Here is a 17299-nt window from a genome sequence, read left to right as displayed (position 1 = left end):
GATTATGAGAACTTGGAAGTGGTGTTGGATCAGCTCCACCGCTCCCGTGATTCACTATATCACGAAGCAGTTGATGAGGTGAGGTACAAAGCACTCTTTCTATTACGCAATTGCTCTGGTGAGATGTTCATTCTTTCTAATCAGCTAAATAATCTTCAACCTCAACCCCCACACTCCTCGCCACCCCTCTGATAACCTCCCACCCAATCGCAATCTTATACTTCGTCCCCACATCCAAAACATCCTGGTTCGGTCCTCCCATCCTGACTAATAACCTCAAACTAGCCAGAGTAGTAACAGCCATCAACACATCCGCACTTCCATTCAACGCTGCCTTCCCCTTTCTCTTCCCAGCATCTTCTTCGATGGCTAGGAATATGGCAAGCATTCGTTCCAAGACGAAGGCTTGCGGACCGAGCAGTTTTCGGGCTATTTTACGGCTTTTGGCCGTCCCTGGTTTGCGGGATAGGGCTGTGCCGCCGCCCTTCTTGCGGCGTTTGGCGAGAGCGGCTTTCATGAAGAATGTGCTGTCTGTGCGGGGTGGGTTGTATGACGCTAGGTAGGAGGCGACGAGAAGGAGGCGAGAGATGTGTGGGAGTTGTATTGCTATTCCTTGGAGGTTGCTTTGAGATTGTGATTGTGGTACCAGGGCCGTAGATTGAGGGTTCGAGACAAGGGCTGGGACGAGGATGGAGTCGTTTTGGAAGAGGGATCGGTTTGCTACCATCAATCGGCTGAAGGGAGATGGGTTCAGGGTGCCGTCTAGGATTGGTCGTATGAAGCGTGGCCAGAGACGGAGACAGACTGAGCGGAAGGAGAGTATGTCTCGGCCGGAATGTTTGGAAAGAGAATCCCAGATTGCAGAGCTGTATCGGGTCCAGACATCTTTCGTTTCCTTTGTACCTTGTGGGAGCACTGGTGATGGCTCTGTTAAAGCGAGGATCTGCAGGAGCTCTGGTTTGGTATAGGCCGGAAATTCGAGATGTGGCACGCCGGGGAGGTGGAGAAAGTTTGGTCGAGGAGAGGTGACAATGAATATTGTGGTGAGGTTTGGTACAATCTCTACCAGTCTGGCAAGAGCTGGAAGCAATGTAGGGGGTGCATCTCGTTGCCGGTCTATGCCATCAAATACAAGGACCAATCTCTGTCGGCTATCTTGCTCTGATGCTGTCCAATTCTCAACCAATTTGCTGAGCTCAACCGCCAATTGTGCTAGGTTCTCGCAACGGCCCACGTTCTCAGATCGTCCTATAACTTTTGATACTGTGCTAATTGTCTGTTCGAAGAGATGCCGACCCCCTATACATTCTGCAGACTTGATGACAGCATAACGGAGCTCGTCATCGTCGTGTTGTGTACTGCCATTGGCATAACCGTTCGTTTGTCTCTTCGAGAGGTATTCAAGGACAGTTTTGGCGATAGAGCTCTTGCCTGTTGCCGCCAAGCCATGCAGGACGAGGTTTCGACATGGTGCTGCTCGTACCTGAGAGCGTTAATTAGCTTGAGGTCAATCGAGGGATGTTTCCTTGGATAGAGCTCACTGAAAGCAATGTTGCTAAGGAACGAATCTGCTGATCCCGGCATGGGAATTGAGCGCAGAGTGCATTTAACATGACCTCATTCGGTAACGAGAAGAGGACAGCCATTGTTGAATACTGCTTCGGATTTTGTACATATGTTGTCCAGGAGGACGCGTTTAGCGCTCAGGGAGACGCGATTTCTTGTCCCCTTGAAATTTAGGCAGCCACGCGCTTGTTAGCCGACGTGCAGAATGCACTAAGAGAGTACAGACATTACGCCCGTACTAATCTGTAGTACCTCACCATCTGTCATTACTTTCACTCTGTCTTTCTTTCGAACCGTTTCTATTCAAGGATATACCTAGCAGCCTCGATCCACACAACCTATAAGCACGTTGTCAGCATCAGATTTGTCATCGCCTCTCTGGGCACCCACTTTCTATCAAGGCAACGTGTTACTCATCGTGTGTTGAAAGCTACAGAAGAACAACGTTCCTGGGTCTTTCAGATTGCTGGATTAAGATCCTCATTCCATAATACTCGACACCGAGCTGCTCATTCTGGATATTTCATGTCTCCAATTTAGTTGCACTATTCCAAGGCATCATTGCAAACCATGACAGGAGAGTTCATCACCAAACGGCCACATAAGAAGTCAAGAGGAGGTTGCCACACATGTAAAACCAAGAAAGTCAAGGTAGTCTTATGTATTGATTTTCACAGCTTGTACTAAAAGTCTCAGTGTGATGAAGTGCAACCGAAATGCACATTCTGTCAAAAGAGGAATCTCACTTGCACCTACCCACCCAGAGTCACAAGATCTGAGCCATCCAGTCCTTCAAATCCTCAAAGTTCTGAGAGAAGAAATCGAGGCACGTCTCTTTCGAGTGACCCGGGTTCTACAGAGACCTCATGGGAGCTGGCTACTTCTCCGTCACCCCTCGTGATGACTTCAGCTGGTGCCCTTTCCGCCGTAGATATACGCATGATGCACCAGTGGTCGTCGATGACTTCTGTATCGGTCGCTGTTGGAAACGCAGCACACAAAACCTTGCAACTGACCATTCCGGAGCTTGCTTTCGAGAACGAATATTTGATGAACGGAATTCTTGGCATTGCGTCCCTACACATGCAGTCCCTCGTTCCAAATCCTGATCAAGTCCGACGACAAACAGACATCTACAGAGCCAAAGCAATAAGTGGCTTCCGTCAAGCATTAACCAGGATTGTCCCTTTCAGTCGAGAATATGAAGCCGCTCTGGTCACGTCGATCCTCATAGTAGTCCTCTGCAGTATAGACTATGATCCTGGAGAAGGGCAACTTATTGTTGTCAACTGGTTTATCCTATACAGAGGACTATCAACTGTCATAACAATGGTCACGTTTCCCAGTGTGCGTTCTCTCAGTGTCGGACCGATCTTTCGTCGAGAGATCTCGGAATTGAAGGTTGTACCAGTTGTTCCAACAGTCCTAATGGACATGGTACGGTCCATCCCAACCGACGACCCTGATTTTGATATGCTTGAGGACTACTGCAAGATCCTCGATGCCATTGGAATGCTCTATGCAAGTCTTCAGCAAGACGGACTTGGCGACGGACTTTTCATCCGAGTGGTAGCCTGGCCATCATTTTCTTCTCATGGATTTTCACAGTGTGCTTCGGAATACAGGCCAAGAGCTCTTGTAATTCTGTCCTACTACCTGATGTTTGTGAAATTGGGTAAGGAATTGTGGTGGATGAAAGGGGTCGCTGATCGGGATATCGAAGGCATCAAGAATATTGTTGGTCCTAAATGGCAACCATTCATGCTGGTCCCTTTGCAAGCTATGGCCATGACAGACCGCAATGAAATCGCTAAACTCATGCTTGGTTGAGAGAGGTATTGGTACCACTTGGCCCCTCGCCCTCCATACCTGAGTCACATCACCACGAAGGGATTCTTAAAAGTCCGGTTGGCAAGATACATTTCCCGAACTACAGTCTGAGCCTTTTATACTCAAACCCACTGTGGTAGAGACCAGCGCTAGATGCCTCCATTCTGAAACTCCAACAGCATTGTCCTTGTTTTACGATGCGCAATCACCAGTATATCATCACCAAACATGTCGTCAACCATCGAGACCGAGTGTGCCGATCTTAGTCAATACCTGCTTCAACTGCTCCCGAACAAGTTTCTCTCTGATCTCTCGTCGCATTTTCACGTCCAGCAACTCGTCCCTGATCTATACCGGATTAGCTCTGATTCTTTGTCAACAGCATTTTACTTACGGAAATCACTTGCTCGAAGCAAAGTTCAGTCATTGTGACAACTTTCCGTACAGCCAATTCGCGAAACTCATCACAAACATCTTCCCAAGGCAGGTACTCGACGAAGTCCAGGAAAATATGCCTCAACCAGCGATCGGATCTGTGCAACTTTGGTCGGAGCAGCCTCTGAACTCGGTCCTCTCTGTCAATCTGCTGATCCTGGCCTCTGGCCTGATGAACATCTTGTTCTATTTCTGGTACCCGAGGAAATCCGTACCCCAAACGCCACTCTTCTAATACCGTCTTCGTTCGAGTCAGCAGGTTGATACAAATCTCTTTGTCTCTTGCCTGCAGAAGCTCCCGAGTGTCGGTCCATGTGAAGTGGGTCAACCAGAACTTTTCTGGGATTAAAGCGAAGATTCTCTCTCGTCGGATACCAAGGTCAATAAAGAAGACAACTTTGGACAGAAGCAAGAAAAGGCTCATAAGAGCTTCCTTTCTTGCTTGGTATGTGGTCGGCATAGGAATCATTCTGTCGGCTTTGGTGTCTAAGATCGTCGACAAATCCTTAGCAACCCATTGTCCGCGCTTCAGCTCTTTCCAAATGTTTCTGTTGCCGATGTCCATTTTGGAATCCTTGCCATCTTCACTTTCGCAACTCTGGAAGCTCTCTTCATCAGAGTCTTGGTCGTTGTCTTCGCTCTTTGAATCAAGCGCGTTCGAACGGTTATAGACTTGGTTTGCAGGCTGGTAACTTGAATCTCTGGGAGACAAGGGTGTGAAAGGGCTTTCCATGTCTTCTTCCGCCCACTCGTCCAGGATTTCTAGGTCAAGAAGGCTACTTTCGCTTCGCGTCTCATCTGCGTGGCCGTCTTGAACATTCTCGGTGCGCCTTTCGTTGTGTTGAACGTCCTCGAAGTCGATGAAAAGTTCTTCATCGACCATTGATTCGATTATCGCTGCGTTGACCTGCATCTGGACTTGCACACGAGTTTCGTCGATCGCGGCCGTTTCGTTGTCAGAGTCGGTTTCCATGTCGGTGTAAATGTGTATCTCGGCAACGGGTATTACTGTTTGCGACTGCTCGCCGATATAAATGGTGCCACTTCCACTGCCTGAACTTGTATCTTCGTCAGAGCCGGGCTCGGAGCTCTCATCTTCATCCGTTAAGAGAGCATCAACTACTCTAGCAATCTCGTCTTCGATGCTCAATTGCTCGAGATCCTCTTCGTCGGAAGAATCGTCGCCAAGGGTGATAATTGCAGCGCTGACGATGTTACTGTCTTCTTCTAGAATAACAGGCGCCATGGAAGATTGAGTTGTCTCGGTTTCGTGAAAGTTGTCCGAATTTGGATTGACTAGAGACGGGTTTTGAAGATGCGCGGGGCTCTCTTCGCGATCCATGAAGCAGAACGATCGCGCAATCTCTTTGCAAGGACTCTTGACAAAAGTCCAGAGCTGCTTGGATGTATTGACGCGTCGAAGCAGAAGTTTCTGGGAAGTTACGTGTGGTGGGAAGAAGGAAGTCTAGCTTCGAGTATAAGATGAACGGGAGGAGGAGCCAAAGTCGAGCAGCTTTGTTTCCTCCTGTTCAAGGGGAGCAATCACTAGCGGCCGCGCACACGCGAACGGCAATATGGAGAATTGTGGTTTTAACGAAGCTCCATCCATCTTTGTGCAGATACAACTTCCATTTCTCTCCGCGCCGAAGCACAGTCTTCGACGCGCACAGCTGTCTCTGTAAACTCCGACACATTCGCCATGTCTGACAATACTTGCTCGCCGTCTGGGCTTATGCCTGGAGACCAGCAAACCGAATTATCCAACTTGTCGTCTGGATCTTCTGCCGAGGTGAGCCAGAGCAGTTCATCTGTCGACAACATACACTGACAAAGTTATCCAGCAGTCTATCTCTGCCACAATCCCAGCCCAAGGAGATGGCCTAAATATTAAAGTCACTTGAAAAACACATGTGCACTTTTAATAACGCATTTATTTTCGCACAGTCATCTCCTATCATCGAAACCCAACGCACTCCATGAAAAACAACGACTTAGTAAAGCAAATATGAATCGCTTCCATTCCCTTCCCAACCCCACCAAACCGTTTCTACTTCAGAACATCCCATCAACTCGGGGCATTCCCGGAAGGAAATTCGAGTGGCGCTGGAATGGCAGTCATATTGAACCAAAGAATTGGCGATTGGAATGCACTCGTAAGCACTCTCCCAGCACGCATCATGACTGATACACTGCCAGCTCGCTGATCCACTGGCAACGTGCAGTATGATTGGATCGTCAAGCCGATGTACATCGGGACCTGAGAAGCGTTCCAATGTGCGTTGGTAATGTTTGGAGGAAGAGCCTTGGAGATACATTCTGAGCACTCCATGAGAGTTGAGTTCCATCTTGTTTATGTTAGCTAGGATGACCGGTGAGAGAGCAGGAATAGAGCTTACTGTTCGAAATTGGTGTTGCAGAGACAATTCCAGGCTGTGACGTTGGCTGGCAAATCCTCGTTGTGGACACACTCTTGGAAGAGCATGGATGCTTGTTCACAGCTGGTCTTTGAGACTTGAAAGAAGTCAGTACTTTTTCCCAACATTATTTAGCTTACTCACATTCGCAAGCCTCCATTTGGGGCGAGATGGGGAATGCCGACTCTGGCTGTGCAGTTTGGCTTGGTGCAGTTGACGAAGCGGTAACTTGTGAGGACGAGACTTGCACCGTGGTCTGCAATTTGATACCAGAGGATGTTGAACTCGATAAGGCCACTGACTGGATCGTCGTAGTTGGAGATGTATTCGAAAAACTGGCTTGAGAAGAAGAGGAAGATGTGGGCAAGCTGATGGTCGCACTGTTGGCTGCACTGAGGCTGACCGAAATGGCTGGTGGATCCATTTGGCCCAGAACGATAGGCTGATCCACAAGTGTCATATTGAAGAACTCAATAGGAGATTCGAAAGTCTGTGCGATGAGTTGTCCCAGTTGAAATGACTTGTATCTTGTCTTCACCGTTGGATCGGTAATATTGCAGTAAAGGGTCTGGACATATGGTACACCTGTGGCAGGGTTGGTCATCCATTGTGTCGAGGAACCGTTTATCGTAGGTGGTAGAGCAGCCATGACACAGGCGGTGCAAGCTGCCACCGTCTCAAACCACCTGTTGTGTCTTAGCGATTGTTTCTCTCTCAAAGTCTGTCCAGCTATACTTACTCGTCGTGGTTGGCAGTACACAAACAATCCCAGACATCTAATCCATTCTCGAGGGTGAGACAACCATCCCAGAGACTCCCGGCACTGGTACACTCTGTCGATGCTATCAATCTGTCAGCTTGATCACCTATTTTGGATGATGTTTCTTACCTGCACAAGCTATCATGGCATCAGATGGTGGGAGTGTCACCCATGTTGAAACTACTGGAGCTGCTAATGTGGAAGTGGTGGAAACGGAATCGGAGGAAGTCGATACCGTCTTGATGGATGCTGTGCTAGACGCAGCCAAGCTGGATGGTAACGAGGACAACGAGATTGTCTCTTTTGAGACGGTTGAGCTTGCTGTACTTGAAGTACGCTCTGGAATCGAGATTGAGGTTGAGAAGATTGAGTAGGTGGAGACCAATGAAGAGGATGTGAATGTACCGGTGGTGGTCTTGTCAGCAGTCGATGATGTAGCCGCCTTTGTGCTTTTCCAACTTGTCTTGTTAGAAACGTAAGATGTACTTAGGCGAGATGGCGCTGAAGTCTTTTTGCTTGTCGTGCATGTATCCTCAGAGACATGACTTGAACTCTGGCTCGTCGACATTTGGCTTGTGTGAGTGACCGATGGTATTGTCGAAGAGAAAGTCATGGTGGCCAGGCACGAACAAGCAGACGAGACTCGAGTGGGGTCGTACTTGCATTGAGAGACAATGTCTGGCAGACCTGTGGTCACTGTAGAGACTAACTTGGTGTATGTGACACAGAAGGAGGCAGCAGTAGGAGACTCTTGAATAAGTTGACGAAGGCAATTGTCCTGATTGCATACCAAGGGGGTGTTCGATGCTGGTGTGGTAACCACCTTGAAGCTTCCTGTTGGCGAGTGGGAAGTGCTCTTGCTTTCTGTGACGTAGACACTATACTTGTCAACAATGACGCGCAAGATACAACGTGAAACTTACATTGTGGTCCTGGTAAGCATGATAATGTCCTCAGCTCGCTGTTTCAGTGTTCCCTCACCTCCCAAACTCTTGTCTCCAAGATAGGCAAAGGTACAATCTGTGTCGACTGGAAATCAAAACAGGTCAGCGATGGAGCTTGTAAGCCATGTCAACAATGAATCCATAAAATATACATTCACAGGCAAGAACTCCATTCTCGGAGTTGCTTTGGGAGCTGAAAACAGAGCCCGAGGCCGAGGAGAGGAGACCAATGACTGCAAACAGCAGCATCATCGTCGACTCAAGTATCGGAATTGAGGTTTGAGGAAGGATGGGTGCGGCGGAGTGATGAGAAGGGTGAACACAACAAAGAGGTCTGAAAACAGGACCTGAATCAAGGGTGGCGGGGGGTCAAGCTTGCGTTCTTGTACAGCTTTGATAAGATGTGGCTTATTGGGGGACGATTCGGGGACAAAATTATTGGTGAAGTCTCGAAGTGATATTGTTGTGTTTGGGGAAAGCTGCTTGACGACGCGACGCGAAGGCTTCCTTTATACCCGAAACTGCCTCCTACCCAACTTCACCCTATTGTCAAAGTGAATTGGATAGACAAACCGTTAGGTTGTCTTTATTTAGTCCTTTTCAGCCTCGCCCTCCCCTCCTTCTTGCACCTCCCCACCCTCTTTTTCGCTGACGTCGGTCCTCTCAAAATCTAAATTCCATTTTTTTCCTATCCGATAAATATCCGATAACGCTGATATACAACTGTTTTTCACCATCTCTAATTGATGACAGTAATTTGAAGTCAAGGGCGGTTGAAGCCAGAGAACCAGGATCAATATCAGAGAGAGTCACGATCAGTACAAACCAGTAGACCCTAGCGCAAACAGGTATTTCATAATCTTCAAGACACGAATCTCGACAATTGAAGATCGTACGGCTGACCGTTAATCGGAAGGCCGATTTATCTGTCTAGCAACAGGTAACAAAGAATAACGTATGGCTGACCTTTAGTACAAAAGGGTAAAGAGAAGGATTTGTCTATCAATCATCTTATCAACTTACCTTTTTCACTGCCTCAACTGACCATCACCCATCTCATTGCTGCCCACCGTCATTGCTGCCCACCGTCATTGCTGCCCACCCTCATTGCTGTCCACCCTCGCTGCTGTGATATCTTCCGCTTGAATTCCAATGCCGGCGATGAAGAATGCGAGACAATCATACTCGTCTTGGAATGACTGATTAAGGAGGTGGCAATCCTGGCAGAAAGAGAAGCTGAGATCGAGGATGAGGCGATTGAGGTGGATATTGAGGGGTTGGGGCGCATCTTGTCCAAGGGCATATAACTGATATTCGGAGAATTCAACGTTGATCTTGCGCATCACCAGCAATCAAATCATGGTCATGACTCAATATTTTGAAATGGTATTTGATGGGTCTCGTTATCTATGGAGATTGGAATGATATTTCGTCGGAGAAGACATTGGCTGTTTTTGACTATGTACTAAACTACTCGCCAAATGATCTACGAGACGTCATGATGTGGTTTCGACTGTCAAGTTGTCTGCTATCTCAAAAGGCAGGTCTTTCCTAAACACCTGAAGAGGCCAGCCATAGATAAGAGAACGCATTCTTCGACTTACGCGTATCTCAGGATTCCCGCGGTTGATAGTAATGTTCCAAGTGATTCTTCCTGGAGGTGATGATTCTGCAAAACTGCGCGCAATGCACTCACTCGAGCTAAGAAGCTCGAAGACTCCTGAAAGGCCATTGGAGATGCTATCACGAGAATTGACTCACTTATTGGTGATACTCAGTGGAGTAAACTTGGCTGCCTCAGACAGATGATGTCTTCTCGAAAGTAAACAAACTCCACGTGACGCTCCCCCTTTGGACATGCGCACCAACGCCTCTTCTAGAACTCGAACATCAAGTCTAAACAAAAGCGAAAAAGACTCGCGAGGCAGGTCATATTAATGTCAGGCTCGTAGTGAATTCAGAATGCAACAATTGCCTTGTGGCTACGTCAATATCAATTGCAATCTCGGTGTTGCTGCTCAAGCTAAGCCTTTTCCGGCCGAATCTGGCTTAACGGTATATAGAGTTAAATAAGCGGAATGCTGCCACCTACTCGACTGGTACACGACTGTAAGTTAACCCGCGCTAAGTGTATCTATCATAACTAACATCTATAGTTTAAAAAAAAATTTCAACAACAACAACATAATAATAATAATAATAGGGAGAGTCGACTAGGGTGTTTTCATAAGTGCCATCTTCACCATGGTAGCAAGTCCTCTTTGGCAATCCTTTCTCCTTACCGGCGGTGCAGCATTCGACAATCGTATACGGAAACCTATTAGATTAGGTTTGTATCGACCACCTCACATTTCAAAGTGGGCTGGGAGAGAGTTTTGCTACTCTTGGTTTTTTTCTTTCAATTTTTTTTTAACTTGGCTATACTTTGCACAGAGCAACGAGTCTTTTTCTGTCTTCTTTTCCTTTTGACATTGGATGAGACAGACACTGCATTGTGCAGATGAAGCTATGGATCTTTGATTTCAAAATTAAAGGGGATCGGACTCGCGAGGCCAAGTTTTGGCTACTCGCTTCAGCTGAAAGAAGGGAGGCAGGGAGAAATGCAGTAAACATGCCACAAAACTGATGTCTTTTGGAGTAGCCTATCGCCATTCCTTTTGACAAAATGAGACGAAACGCACCACATTGCACACGCGCTTTATTGCCGGGAGTTGGTAGAAGTCTTGTATTCATACAGCTATCAACGGGTATCGTTTACACTGAGCAGATATTTCGAGCCGGCCGTTAATATGTTCCCGTGCGATGCTTCATGAGACCGTCAACGCCACCTGAAATCATTATACCGATGCCCTTATTTACATGTACAAAATCGTTACATCGGTGCGTCTATCCGTCCGACGTGCCTGCCAACCAACTATCATGGCGCACTTTATGTCCAGGAAGACAGGAGCAAAATGATTATCATTACTAGCGCCGAGATTCCTCAAATCGTCTCTCATCAATTCGTCTCTCATCAATTCGTCTCTCATCAATTCGTCTCTCATCCTTTCGCCTCTGCTCTTCCCCTCGTCTGAGGTATAGCTCTTCCTGCAGGCGTCTCTCACGAAGCTCACGCTGATCACGGTCGTAGCCACTTTCATATCGATCATTACCAGGATGTTGCTGTTGATACTGCATGGAGAGTGGCGGACCAGCAGGTGGAGTTTGCTGGTGTTGAGGGGCCTGAGCATAACCTTGTGGAATGGGTCCTGAAGCCGAAGCTGGCGTTTGATAGCGATTGTCAAAGCTATTAGCCCGCGACCTGTGCAAATGATGTTGATTTGTGTATTGGGGCGGCGGTGATGCGACGTGAGCGGGACCTTGTCCAAAGGCAAGCTGTCGATGGGTAGGCTGCGGTTGCTGGAGAGGTTGGGGATGATACGGGCCAGGTTGTGGAGACGAAGTGGCACTTTGCTGTTGTTGCATAGAGAGATATGACGACTGCGGCTGGCGTGAATAGTAGTCACGGTCCGAAGATGGCGCCAAGTCCAATGGAGACACTGCAGGCTGTCGTTGGGATGAAGGTTGCGGAGGTGGTGTGGGTTGATGAGAATAAGGTGATTCTTTTAATCGAGGCTGCGAAGGAGCAGAGGTCCGAGCATAACCAGTTGGAACTCCATGAATGTCACCCATAGATTGCTCACGTCGAATAGGCGGTGGTTGCGGGGCCATGGTCGAGCGTGGAGGGGGCTGCGAGTACATCTGTTGCAAGTTTTGCTGTTGCTGTGCAGGTGCTGCTTGGCCGTATCCACCGCGTTCAAAGGTTGGGGTGTAGCTGCGTGGATGTCCAATTGACGAGGAGTGCTGGTGAAGGGTGTGGTTTGGTTGGCTATATGAGTGGTGTTGTGGTACAGGCTGGTTTTGTTGTTGAACCGACGGTTGAATGCCTATTTGCTGTGGCATCTGAGTTTGTGGATTTGCTTGGGAAGGATGTGCAGCATATCGAGATCCTTGCAAAGAGTGCTGGGGCGGCGGTGGAGTGCGTGAAGGTTGCAATGACGATGCCGAGACATCGCTCACGCGCTTAGAAGGAGTAGGACGAGGGTCGCTTGGCTCATCACTGTTGAGCAGTGACATAATAGACGATGTCTTCCGAACAGTCTCCTGTGCACGAACAGGTGCTACAGCTTGAGGAGCAGATTGAACTGTAGGCGGAACGAGGGTGTTAGCCTGTGGCATTTGTTGATGATGCTGAGGCGGAGCACGTTGTAGACTTGGTTGTGGAGGTGCCGAATATTGCTCTTGAGTAGCAGGTGGAGCACTCATGGGAGGTCGTGGAGCTGCTGGGGAAGGCGTAGACTTTATCTCCCGCATTCCAGCCATATTCTCGCCCAAGAAACCGCGAGCAGCATGATGACTACGAGGCTGGAACTGTTGAGGAGGAGCAGTAGTGCGTCTCTGTTCCGGCGCCGTGACAGAGGTGGCCTTAGAAGGCTCGGGTCTGCTCTGAACCACGTTCGCGTTGTGCATTTGTGGCGCATTATATGCCTCGAACTGACGAAGGTCAGGAATTTCGCTCTCTTGCTTCATCTGGAATTGACGTTCGCGTTGCTGAGCTTGGGCTTGGGCTTGGGCCTGGGCCTGGGCCTGGGCTTGCTGCTGTTGTAATAGAACTTGTTGTTGCAATTGCTGTTCGCGTTGCATGGCAGCTTGCTGTTCTCGTTGCTGGTCATTTTGTAGACGGAGAGCCGACTCAGCTCTTTGTCGTTCTGCATGCGCCTCTTGAGCGACCATGAGCGACCGCTCTGATAATTGAGTGTTGGCTTGCATAATAGGACGAGGATCTCGTGACTGATCTCGTACGTCGCGAGGCTCATTCTGAGTGAAGTAACCCAAGGCAGGTCCACGAGGTGGTCGTGGTGCCGGTTGAACTTGCTGAGCGGCTTGCTGAATAGGCTGGGGCGGCAAGTGCTTGTTCAAGACCGAGGTTGGAGTAGCCGGTTGGATCTGAGTAACAGGTCCAGCTTGAGCCAAAGTAGGAAATCGAGAACCTAGACTCGGTTGTGGAGGTGAGGCTTGAGCTAACATCTTGCTTTGGCTTGAAGGTGTAAGATCGTCGCTCACATCCATAGCTGAGCCAGATCTCGGAAGATTGTTTGGAGTAATATCATAGCGTTTTTTGGGTGGCATAGGTGGCGGTGGTGGAAGCTCAGGAAGGATTTCTCCCCTCTCTCTTTTGGCGTCCGCCTCTTTGGTGAAATCTTCCCATTCTTTCATCTTGCCCGAATCCACCTGCCGCTGGTAGTAGTTTTTTACCTGTGCCTGGATGTTAGCGACACGTCGACTTTTGTTGCTATCAGACGGCACGGTAAGCCAATCAAAGAGTTCGGTGTATACCATAATATGGGTCTTCGAAGTCATGTGCTTCGCAATTCCATGCCAATCAGTGCCAAAATGTTTCAACAACAGCGGGAACTCGTTCTGCTCGGGGACACTCCAGTAGCTCGACGTTTGTTGAATGCTCCTACGATCCGATTGTTGCTCAAATCCTTGAGGTGGAGCAGAGTCAAGACGTTCTTGTTGGGGAAATGCAGGCTGAGAAATGATCTCTGGGTTGGAGGGAAGAACATGACCAGGCTTTTCAGCTGGCGCGAGGACCGAGGGGAATACAGTTTGGCTTTGCGCAGATCCATCAAAATGAGTCTGCGCGCGTGGATTTACGGATGGCTCACGACGATTTCTCCATTCGGCAGATGGCACGGTCGGAGGTACAGGCGATTCAGGTTGGCCAGTTGCTGATGTACTAGGAGCCGCAGCGAGAAGTTGGTTGTTTTTTGTCTGCTTCGATCCTTTCTCCCGGGTAGCTTTGGTCTTCCGCTTAGGTGGCGGCGCATCGCCGTTCGTATCACCTTTGGCAGCTGATTTGCGGCCCGGGGTTGGTGCAGGACTGGCTACCTCGTTTTCACTTGCAGGCGTTTCGATTGGCCAGGTCGGAGCGGCAGCTCGTCTCGGGCGTCGTCTCTCACCATTGTCGGCATCTTGACCCTCTTCTACCTCGTCTCGAATGGATATACCGAGATCTGCCATCAGTGCGTTGGACTTGGGATTTTTGCCTGAAGCTTTTCTGCCCTTTTTCTTCTTAGGCTGCTTCTTCAGTCTCTCTTTCAAATTCAACGTATGCTTGACCGCATAGTAGTGTTGAATGCAAACTTTGTAATCCCGCCCAGGAAGATGTTCAGCAATCTTGGAGAATTGCTTAGGATACTCCATATAAATCTCCTCGAAGATCTTACATTCTTCCTCGGTAAGGGGGTCAATTGGCTCGCCGAATTCTAAACGAGCAAACGATCTGTCGAAAGGTACCGTCCCAGTGTTGTCGGTATATGCAGTTTTGTCCCACTCTGCTTGACTCCAAATCTGTGCTGGAATAGTGGCTTCCTTGGCACTGGCAGTCTTTGCTCTTGCAGCACGGTCTTCCCTCTCTTTCTTTTCCTTCGCCTCTTGCTCAGATTCTCGAAGAACTCTTTCGAAGTCATGCTCAGTGGCCCATCTACTCGTCGATCGGCGCTGACCTTCAGGCTTAGCTCCGCTGGAAGGTATGGAAGTCGATTGTGGTGCAGCAGCTTCCAGAGCAGTCTTTGCTTTGGATTTTGCAAATTTTTCTCTGCTCTTTACAGCTAGATCGTCATTAGAAAACCTTGCGTATTGAAGATACTCTTCTTGCTTTCGTTGGTAAAGCACTCGCGCATCTGCTTGCTCAAGTGCTGCTCTGTCCTCTTCCAGCTTCCTGTTCTTGATGATGATCGCGTTGATCTTGTCATCTGTCCACAACGCATCCATTTTCGCCAAGAAAGCTTTGTCTTCGTGGAACGGGACACAATTGAAGTTTGGTAGACTGTCAATTGGTGGTGTCTTCATAAAAGGCCTGACCTTTTCTAACTCTTCCTCGCGAACAGTTACATCTTGATCGTCTTCGTCATCCGAAAAGTTATCAACTACTGGTTTCCGAGGTCTGGGGGCGATGATGGGTCTGTATCCGATCGCATCGCTTGATCCTTCTCTCTTACTATGAGATGGTGTGGCTGATGATCGACGTGAAGAATTCGCATTTGCACGAGGTAGAGGCTCGTTTGTAGGAGCAAAAGAGTCCTCCATGGTAGTGCGCTCTCGGATCGCCACGTTATCCAGTTCAATGGCTCTTCCATTGAGTACTAGGACATCTGCTCTTGAGCGTGAAAGATTCCCTGGACCTCCCATAGATCCATCGAGGTCCATTGGTAATGTTGGGGGTAGAGATTTGTCATCCAGCATAGGCGTATCTGTTTGATTGTAAGAGTGATTTGTAGTATCCTTTAAGGTTGCTGTAGGAGTTGCACTAGAAGGCTCTTTGCCCAAAGCCTTGCTTGGACCCTGGAGAAACATCGTAGGATCCCATGCTGGAATGACTGCCCCTTCTCTATTATCTCGCTTCGCAGTCGCAGGGCGAGGTTCCATGGCGGAGATAATTGCTTCATTTCGGCTTACAGGCTTCGCAATCGGCTCGGACGGTAGAGGAGTAGCGGAACGACTCTTGCCTTTTGACGTTGGCCGCGGGCCTAATATGGTCGGTGAAGGCTCAGTGGCAAGTATGCTTGCTGAGACCAGAGGCTCCGAAATTTGCGGCTGTTCTTGCTTGACTTCTGGGGCGATACAAGGTTGAGGGGCTAAAACCTTGATGGAACTAGGTACCTCATCAACATTGGCCTCGATGAACGGAGTCAGGAATGGTGCTTCTGGGTCTTCGCGCGGCATTAGAGGATTGTCATCGCGAATCTGCTCGATTTGTTTCTGGACCTTGGCCATCTCTTCTTCAAAGTAGCCATCATCAAGATCATCGCCGGAGTCTTCGACATCAGACACGTCTCGAATAATAGGTTTTGGCTGACGTTTACCAATGATAGCTTTGCGTTTGCGATCCGATTGGGCAATAGCTTTGGGATCTTTGTCTGGAGAACTTGCCTGAATTTGTTGTTCACTCTTCTCGCTCGTTTCGTTCTCATCCTTCTCCGAAGTAATCTCACGATCATTTGGAGGCACTACAGATGGTGACTTCTGAACCGATTGAGGAGTCGTGACTGGTTCCTCCTTCTTGGAATTATCGATTGCCAGATTGACGGATGATGGAGCATACCCGTGGCCACGCCGAATGACACGTTCATAACGGGGTGCAGTCGGCACAGCAACTCCTGGCACTGGTCCTGGAACGGATACATTGGAGCCAAAAGCTGGAACCTGGGGAGGAGGTGTAGCTGATGGTTGAGTTCGGCGGGTCCGAGAAGGGTCTGGAGATCTGCTGCGTCTATCATCGTAATAAGGTCTACCACGGCCTCTGTTGCCTCGAGGTGGCCTGCTGTATCCACGAGAAAAGGGAGCACTGTCTGATGAAGGTGAGCCTCCTGAAAGTGGACCATCGCGAGAACCTCGTCTAGCACGGTCTACCTCGATTCCTGGAGGCGCATCTCGCGCCTCTCGAGGTACATATGTTGGCGAACGACCTCGACCTCGTGGTGACGTCGGTCTTCGGCTGCTGTTGTATGGCTCTCTACCCCAACGATCTCGACCATCATCTCGATACGATTGACCTCGTTCATGACGATCATCTCGGCGAAAATTAGGGCCATCCCGGCGATCTCGACTATCATCTCTCCAGCCTCGACCTCTACCACGGCTCAAACCTCGATCACCTCTGTAGTCACGATGTCCGTAGGGAACGTCTCGACTGTCTCCACGATACTCAGATGATCCGTAGCTCGATGCGCGAGGACCTGTGGGTGCGTCGATCAAGTTTCTTGGGCCTCTGGGTGTATCGCGCGGAGGGAAATCTCTAGTTGGCTCTCTGCCCATCGGCTCTCTGAAGTTGTCTCTATTCGAATTGAAGGCGTTGTTGTTCGTCCGAATATCGGGTATCGACCGTCTCCTCTCCGATGTGTGTGAACCTCCTCTATATTCATCTCTATCATTCCTATCATTTCTGTCATTATACCGGCCCGGCGATTGGTCTCGTGGTTCGCGTGGCGACCGGCGCGAATCGCCCACATTATGGCTTGGGGGACGGTACGGAGCTGAAGGCCTTGAAGCCCTTAAAGATGTCAGCTCTGAACGTGAAACATGAAGGTTATACATACATTGATCATCAGGGCAATGGCCCAGATCAATGACTGAGTGCGCTTCGTGACGGAGAGGATGTGAGTGTTGTGGTTCACGTAACCTTGTGGAGAGGAGGAGGATTTGGATCTCGACCGAGTTGAAGAGCCAAACCAGACCAGGCCGGCTGTTGACGCAGGCTAACCATATCTGAGACTAGCGGGGCGGTTAAGAGCCGCTGTGCAGCG

At 49.1% G+C, this 17299-nt stretch overlaps 5 protein-coding genes across 5 annotated transcripts; 1 reads left to right on the top strand and 4 right to left on the bottom strand.

The window, feature by feature from the left end:
- Nucleotides 1–113: 113 nt before the first annotated feature.
- LY89DRAFT_628822 (uncharacterized protein) lies at nt 114–1664 on the bottom strand. The gene is made up of 2 exons (XM_018211188.1): nt 1542–1664; nt 114–1483 (listed from the first exon to the last, which is right to left on the bottom strand). The coding sequence occupies exons 1-2, from the start codon at nt 1644–1646 to the stop codon at nt 137–139; spliced, it is 1452 nt and encodes a 483-aa protein (XP_018063350.1). The 5' UTR covers nt 1647–1664; the 3' UTR covers nt 114–136.
- Nucleotides 1665–2136: 472 nt separating this feature from the next.
- On the top strand, nt 2137–3396 carry LY89DRAFT_598603 (uncharacterized protein; the record flags this gene model as incomplete). Its single annotated transcript, XM_018210051.1, has 2 exons — nt 2137–2217; nt 2263–3396. 2 exons carry the CDS (start codon nt 2137–2139, stop codon nt 3394–3396), a joined length of 1215 nt encoding a protein of 404 aa, XP_018063349.1.
- A 117-nt stretch (nt 3397–3513) lies between these two features.
- Nucleotides 3514–5297, bottom strand: LY89DRAFT_317088 (uncharacterized protein). Its single transcript, XM_018206682.1, has 2 exons — nt 3791–5297; nt 3514–3744 (listed from the first exon to the last, which is right to left on the bottom strand). Exons 1-2 carry the CDS (start codon nt 5171–5173, stop codon nt 3631–3633), a joined length of 1497 nt encoding a protein of 498 aa, XP_018063348.1. The 5' UTR covers nt 5174–5297; the 3' UTR covers nt 3514–3630.
- Nucleotides 5298–5896: 599 nt separating this feature from the next.
- LY89DRAFT_741292 (uncharacterized protein) lies at nt 5897–8201 on the bottom strand (the record flags this gene model as incomplete). Its single annotated transcript, XM_018220687.1, has 7 exons — nt 5897–6176; nt 6228–6342; nt 6390–6931; nt 6985–7087; nt 7135–7883; nt 7929–8034; nt 8102–8201. 7 exons carry the CDS (start codon nt 8199–8201, stop codon nt 5897–5899), a joined length of 1995 nt encoding a protein of 664 aa, XP_018063347.1.
- Nucleotides 8202–13055: 4854 nt separating this feature from the next.
- LY89DRAFT_317025 (uncharacterized protein) lies at nt 13056–17212 on the bottom strand. Its single transcript, XM_018206681.1, has 4 exons — nt 17093–17212; nt 13661–17046; nt 13329–13605; nt 13056–13246 (listed from the first exon to the last, which is right to left on the bottom strand). Coding segments are annotated over exons 1-3 (3606 nt in total). The 5' UTR covers nt 17095–17212; the 3' UTR covers nt 13056–13246; nt 13329–13387.
- Nucleotides 17213–17299: the final 87 nt, after the last annotated feature.

This window comes from Mollisia scopiformis (assembly GCF_001500285.1).
Source record: "Mollisia scopiformis unplaced genomic scaffold LY89scaffold_30, whole genome shotgun sequence".
Taxonomy (NCBI): Eukaryota; Fungi; Ascomycota; class Leotiomycetes; order Helotiales; family Mollisiaceae; genus Mollisia; species Mollisia scopiformis.
The sequence above is the reverse complement of the archived record's forward strand: the minus strand, read 5'-3'. Positions and strand labels throughout refer to the sequence as shown.